This window comes from Papaver somniferum, unplaced genomic scaffold (genome assembly GCF_003573695.1).
Source record: "Papaver somniferum cultivar HN1 unplaced genomic scaffold, ASM357369v1 unplaced-scaffold_128, whole genome shotgun sequence".
NCBI classification, from domain to species: domain Eukaryota; kingdom Viridiplantae; phylum Streptophyta; class Magnoliopsida; order Ranunculales; family Papaveraceae; genus Papaver; species Papaver somniferum.
Window position 1 is genome coordinate 4,777,434 of NW_020621936.1, and position 7,225 is coordinate 4,784,658.

General features: G+C 36.9%; 1 protein-coding gene across 1 annotated transcript; it reads left to right on the forward strand.

Moving 5' to 3' along the window:
• Window positions 1-3,058: 3,058 nt before the first annotated feature.
• LOC113332000 lies at window positions 3,059-6,131 on the forward strand. Its single transcript, XM_026578653.1, has 5 exons — window positions 3,059-3,413; window positions 3,487-3,560; window positions 4,314-4,422; window positions 4,602-4,904; window positions 5,627-6,131. The coding sequence occupies exons 1-5, from the start codon at window positions 3,288-3,290 to the stop codon at window positions 5,897-5,899; spliced, it is 885 nt and encodes a 294-aa protein (XP_026434438.1). The 5' UTR covers window positions 3,059-3,287; the 3' UTR covers window positions 5,900-6,131.
• The last annotated feature ends 1,094 nt before the right edge of the window (window positions 6,132-7,225 follow it).

A 7,225-nucleotide genomic window follows, 5' to 3' on the forward strand; every position in this document is an offset into this window, starting at 1 on the left:
GACATAAACTCAGCAAAAAATCTTGGCAAAGAGACTTCCGCCAGTTCGCGGACTAGGTTCGCGGACTAAACACGCAAACGAGTTTTTGGAAATCCCAGCAGAAATTCTCAGTAAGAGAACTTCCGTCAGTTCGCGGACTGAGTTCGCAAACTGAGTTCGCGGACTTGGCAAAGCCAATTTCTCTGGTTTCTCTCAATCAACAAAGTTCGCAAACTTCGGATTAAGGAATAAGACTTATGCACATATGTGTTACCACACAATGCTTATATCCATCATTGGTTATATTGACCTAAACTCTCATTCCAACCATTGAAACATTCTTAGAGGACGTTATATAGTTTTTACACTATTTCTCGTCAAAGCGATTTTCAAAGTGATTGAAACATTATGATTTTTGTCACTAGGTGAAGATAAACCCGATCAAAGCGAAACGCTTTACCAACACATGATTTCGAGATACAGATAGGCGAGATATACTCGACTCGAAATATCAAATGTGTATGATCCAGTCTATATAGCATGCGACTTTTGTCTCATAAGAAGTAGGAGATAGACTTTTGAGTGATAAATAAGTTCAAGTCTCCACATACCTTTTTGTTGATGAAGTTCCAAGGTTCCTTGAGTAGATCTTCGTCGTTGTATGATGAATCGCCATGAAGTCCTTGAGCTAAACTACATTTTTCTATCCTAGTCCGAGACTTAGCTATGTAGACTAGAAATCAAGACTCATAGTTTTGATCACTAAAATTGACAAACATGCTTGATATAGCAACGCGTGCGAGGTCGACCGAGCTATGCTCTAACAGAGGACATTGGGCTAGGTGGAAGCACGATCTATCAACCAAAATATCACAACATTAGTCCAAAAGAAGAAGGAAAAGTACACTTACGATTGGGTTCTAAGAGCCAAGGAAACAACCGTAAATTATATTCCCAGCCGTAATATCTATATTTCTAACCGTAGGAACAAAATCTAACTGATAGGAAAATTTACGGTTGGGAAAACAAAAATCGAACCTAGCAGTAAGTGTATTACGGTCTGGAATTTTGTAAAACCCAACCGTAAAAATAACAATAAATACCCATGCAAAAATTATTTACGGTTGGGTTTGGCATGACATCTTCCCAACCGTAAAACCTCTTTTGTCCTTCATTGAAAACCAGTTATGGTCGAATTGCATCAAAACCTAACCGTAAGTTGGGATTACGGTTGGGAACGAAGCTTCAACCCAACCGTAACACGGGCATTAAGTCGAAAAATCTGAACTTTGTTACGTACTTTAGCTAATTTTGAGCGAAATTGAGCGCATGGGAGATAGTTTAGAGGCATACCTGTTGATTTTCACCATTGGTTCTTCACTTTGTCGATTTATTTTTTCAATTGGTTGAGTTTCATCATCACTTTGTGTTAAACCCTCTCTACCATCTAACAAATCAACCATCTCTTGCTCTCCAACACGAGGGATGTAAAACTTGTTTTCTCTATCATACAAAGATTCACCCACCTCGAATTGGTAACTTGTTTCATTCATTTTGGTTGAGTGAATCAAAATCTAGGGTTTGAAATAAATCTCCAAAAATTTTCTTTTTTTTCTTCTTTCTAGTTTTTCTTCCCACAAAAACTTTGTCCCAGAATTCATCAAGTATATAACAAAATTCATTAATCTAATTATTATCTAATTAAATTAAATTAAAATTAACTAAATAAGGGTTGTTTGGTCATTACAAAATTATTTGAGATAAAGAGTTTTTTATATTACTTATGGGTAACCCGTTTTTGTCTTATTAGGTGACGCTCCTCTAATGAAATGTGACGCCCTAATAATAGCCTTCTATAAGAATCAAAAGTTGGTGCCACGTTGTAACAAAGAGTCCACACAAAAAAGATTACTTTTTGAGAAATTTTAGGATTTCAAACGCTTCTATATGGATACCTCAGCAAGCCATCATCTTCCAAAACTTTGTAACAATCAACGGTAAATTGTTTTCCTGCTCGCCACACTGTTTGTTCATCAACACCATCCACATCAATATTAGGAAGTAGGTTAAGTAGATGTGCTATATCATCTAGTCCTTCGTCTTTTAACGCTTTACAAAATGCAAAATTCTTGCTATTATCATTATTGATGGCTATCATCTCTTGAATAGTAGCATCCTTCCTCCCACTGATTTTGTAAAGAGCTGGGAAAAGAGCATGCAAAGCTTGCCCACTAATCCATTTGTCCTTCAAAAAAAAAAAGATACCTATTGCCACTATTCACCTCGATAGTTGAATCCAAAAAAGCTTTTTGGTTTCCTCTAAAATTGTCACGACCAACCACCATCCTCCACAAAGGCATTCTCCTCGTTGCCAAATCTCCTATCGTTTTGGTCTCTCCCACAAACAAATGATTTAGTGCCCATCGGAAAATAGTTCGATGCGGCCGTGGGGACTGGGGAGAAATGGTGGGCCATCCAAGAAATTTCAAAATTCAAATTCAAATTCAAAATATAGCAGTGGCAATACTGAATATTTCAGAAAAAGAGAAGTGGTGTTCACCAGGATGACCACCACCACTATCCGTAGGTTCTCAGCATTTGATTAATTCATCTACTTTTGTTTCTTAGTCACATCTCGAAAAGAAAAGATCTGCCTCGTGTAGAACCTAGGGAGTACCGGTCCTTAATTTCCAACAAACCACATGTTTCGTCTTTGTCCTCGAAATGAACTTTGTAATGTCAATTCAAGAAGTTTCTAGAACGGCAAATTATATCTGGTGACATCATTCTCCACGACCATGATAGTGTTGTTACCAACTTCTGATGTTGGATTTTGAGTAGAGAAAGGCATACCGTGGTCTAATAATTTCTTACTTATCAAACCGATTACGTTGATTCTTCATGTACTCAGTGGCAACGTCAACCCCCTAAGCGTTCATTCCGGCGAGTCATCTATCTAAATTTGAGGCGCCCATTCCGGCGTCATCTATCATTTGAAATACCAGCGAAGTTAGCAAAACATTTGACGTGTCCCTACAAAATTCCAAACTCAAGTTGCGGATATAAAAAAGAGAGGACAGGAACGGATTTGAATTTTTTTTTTTAAAGGAGCACCGTCAGCCTAAAGCGAACAACAACCATAACATTGAGATTGCATTTCGTGGCGATCATTTTCTTGAGCTTAAGAGACTGTGGAAGTAAAGAACTGCAGCGAGCAAAAATATACATTTTCAGAAGAAAAAAATCCATTCTTTCTGTGAGTGAGTGAAGAAATCAGTTTGCAGTTTGTTTGAGAGTTGTTGTTAGTAATGGAGAGAAACACACCAGTAAGAAGAACACACACTAATACATCAGATCTGCTTGTATGGCCTGAAAATTCATCTCAAAATTCTTCACTTTCTGCTGAAAATTCTTCTGCTTCACGTTCTCATCAGGTTCATTTTTTTTTAATCTCTTCTTAATTTTGTTTTAATTATTCGACATTTTAATTTGAATTTTTTTTTGTAGCCTTCTGATCGGATTGGTAAAGTAATTTTCGGAGGTCAAGTTACCGAAGAAGAAGCTGAAAGTTTGATGAAAAGGTAATTAAGATCTGATTCATTTGAGTCAGATTTTTTGATTAAGAAAAATAAATAATCAGATTTTAAAATGAGTTGGTAATGATCTGTTTGTATGAGCTTGTGATTACTGCATTGGGTTTTAAGATATTAGATCTGTTGAGAATGATGAAGGTGTAGCAAAAATGTTAACTGTTTGATCAATCTATGCTTAGATTTTAGTGATCTGATCATGCAGATCTAAAGAGTGAATGATATTTATTGGTGTTGAGGAAGGTTTTTTGATTTTTCTGTAATTATTGGTCAGTAACATGAAGGGGAAGCTAGAACGGGTGCTGCATTCTGCATATAAATCATATGAATTGAAGACACGCAAAATTGTACAGTAAGATTAAGGGTTCTACTAAACCCTTAACCATACTGTGAAAATTATGATTGTATATCTCTAGTATTAAATGCATACATATTTGGATTTTTGTGGGGAATATAATGTGAGTTGTGTGGTCGAATCTAGATGTGTTTGCAGTTGGATTTGATGTGATTGTAGTTGTATTTCTAGCAAGCAATGCAAGTGCTTGTTTGAGATCTCATGAGCGCTAATTAAATGGAAAGAGATCTTGAAACTAGAGCCCAAAATCAGTCAGCAGAAGTGTGTATTCAAGCACTGTTTATCTGAAATTCATGATTTTGGTTTTTACTTTTATATGTGAATCTGATTCTCCGAAGCATGTACTATTTAGCTCTATAATCTGTTTAACAATTCTTTGTTCTTTTCAGGAAGCCATGTTCAGGATATAAAATGAAGGAGATGACAGGAAGTGGGATCTTTGTTGGTGATGGTGAAAATGGTGCATCAGAAGCTGGTAGTGCTAAACGTGTTTATCAGGTATTTATCATTATCATGACACCTGTAAATGTAATGTTGCCAACTCTCTACTGCATTTGGGTGAATGCTCCACATTAGCTCTGATTTAGATTAACGATGAGTATATGGAGGACAATTAAGTAGTACTCATCACGCAGGCAATATGCTGGCTATTCTCATTATTATGTTTTGTATCTCAGCAAGCGGTTACTGGAATAAGCCAAATTTCATTTAGTGCTGATGGAAGTGTTTCTCCCAAGAAGCCAGTCTCTATTCCTGAAGTGGCGAAGCAACGAGAACTAAGTGGGAATCTGGAAACTGAAGCAGACAAGATGAAGAAGCAATTATCCGATGCAAAGTGCAAAGAGCTTAGCGGGAATGACATCTTTGGTCCTGCTCCCGAGATTGTGGCTCGACCAGTTCCCGCAGCTCGTACCTATGAAAGCAAAGACATGGGAGAACCTGCACCGAGAAATGTACGCACATCTGTAAAAGTCTCCAATGTAAGTGACTTTATTTATTTTGTTTTGTTTTGGTGATGAATAATATTTTAAAGTCTTCTTCGCAGTAGCTTGACCTCATAACCTACATCGATACTGAAACTGAGCAAATCCAACTGAACCAACCAAATGGTTTTTCTGACAGCTAGGCTTTTAATTTCTCTAGATGGGTTCGAGTGGTGGTTATGATCATTGGATGGCTGATTCTGAAAAAAAAAAATTATAAAATAGAAAATTATTTTTTAGCCTCTTTATGCATTCAGCAATTCAGACAATCCTACAGATTTCCCCCAGGTTTGAGGTTTGTCTCAGCTGACCTCGTGTTGGGTGGATGGAGAGTAATTTATGAGGACACAGTCAACAAAGATAGGTGGTATGGTGGTGAATATTTAGAATTTAAACAACCCTTACTAAATAGATGATGGGGAATTCTTGTCATGCGTCGATGTAGGTTCGCAAAATCACAGTTTCAAAAGTTTTATGTAGTTACTCACGTTCTAGGGTTTTATTCATCTACACAAAGCTCTCACCTTAACAAATTTGTGCTCATGGCATTAGCATCCATTTTTATTTATTTTTGCATTAGTCCTGTCAAATATTACTGTATTTTCTGGCATGATTATTTGATGCAATAATTGTCCTTATTCTTGTACATTAGATGAACTACTCTGATCAATCTATTATTTTAAATATTGACCTTTTTCTTTCATTCTTAAATTTTGAAGCCTGCTGGGGGACAAAGTAACATCTTGTTTAGCGAGGACACTCCAGTAAAAACCGCAAAGAAGATACATAACCAGAAATTTCAAGAGCTGACTGGAAATGACATATTCAAGGGAGATGTTCCTCCAGGATCAACTGAGAAACCTCTTAGCTCAGCAAAACTGAGAGAAATGAGCGGCAGCAATATTTTTGCAGATGGAAAAGCAACTTCTAGAGACTTCCTTGGTGGTGTTCGTAAGCCACCAGGTGGTGAAAGCAGTATTGCACTAGTTTAAACATTAATGCTTATTAACTTTGGACTCTCAACTTATGTTAACTTTATTATCCAGTGATTATGGGGTTTAGGGTGCTGTGACCATGCAGATGGATTTCTGGTTTACATTTTATATTGTAAAAGTCTATAATCCAGCTGATTATGGAGTCTAGGGTTCATCTAAACCAGAACGAAAAACTATTGCTATTTTAAAGCCGACTTGTTATTAGTTTAATTGGGGTTCTGGTCTGAAAGCCTTTTCTTCCCTGCTGCAGAATAGCAACTCTTCAAAGTTCCTGCTTTAGCTTGGTTCATTCGACTTGTTACTATGGGCTCGATTGGCAACTCTCTCACAAGTGACCCTGAGTATGGCGTGGATTAATAGGGAAGGTTTGAGCTTCAGATTTTAACATGACCAAAACGAAATTCAAGAAGAGTCCCTACTAACATATGATTCGTGGGAATCGGAAATTGTGTCAATTCCTACCCAACCATTCACATGATTTGAAGACAAAACGTAACCTAAACTGCTCAAAACAGACATAGCCTACCCAGCTCGTTTGTACTAGTACAAAGACCACTAGTTGTTGTTTTAAATTAAACAATAAAAAACTTGAACACTTGTTTCCAGGAGACTTCTCTTGACACTTGTAACGCTAGCAGAAGCCCAAAATTAAAGCCAAATCAAAAACTTCCCAAGGAAGAGGAATGCTATCCTGAAATCACGTGATCTGAATAATTCTGTGAAAACTGAAAACTACTGGTATTCCGGCCGGGGTGACTCGCGGCATATTCTGTCAATCAGCTTCCTCTTTTTTGGTATTTGTTTTGTACCCACGTGTCACTTCTTAATTAGATTTCTAGATTTGGAAAGAATTTTTCCAACTGGGTCTAAAACTGTTGCTATTTGGAAGGCAATCTGAATACATAACAGACATTGTCTGTTTTGCTAAATTACGCATGCGGTGATACGGTCTAATCTAAGGCCCTCTGCTTCTTTTTCAGTTTTCAAATGCTGAAAGAGAAGGAAAAAAGTGAAATTGGTAAACTTTTCTTGCATACGAAGAAATTTTTTTTTGGATAAAAATTAAAATACAATTAAAAATCGGTGGTGATAAGTGACTAGGTTTGCTACCATATGGAGTAATATTTACCATAATCATTTTAGCTGAAAGTTGGAAGCTATAACTTATGGGGTGAGGCTGCATTTGAAAGTTGTTAAATTGAACTAAATTTAGGAAGTAAAACTCTTTTGGCATGTCAACTAATTTATTTTTAGATGGTGCAACCGTGTAAGTTAGCTGATTAGTTAGGTGGCATTTTCTTATCCCCGGTACTCTCCGAATCA

Excerpts from the sequence above, each read along its gene's own strand:
- LOC113332000 (XM_026578653.1), top strand. The coding sequence starts at position 3,288 with ATGGAGAGAAACACACCAGTAAGAAGAACACACACTAATACATCAGAT. Across the intron at positions 4,423-4,601 it reads GTGCTAAACGTGTTTATCAG|CAAGCGGTTACTGGAATAAG; the intron begins GTATTTATCATT and ends TTTGTATCTCAG. Across the intron at positions 4,905-5,626 it reads CATCTGTAAAAGTCTCCAAT|CCTGCTGGGGGACAAAGTAA; the intron begins GTAAGTGACTTT and ends TAAATTTTGAAG.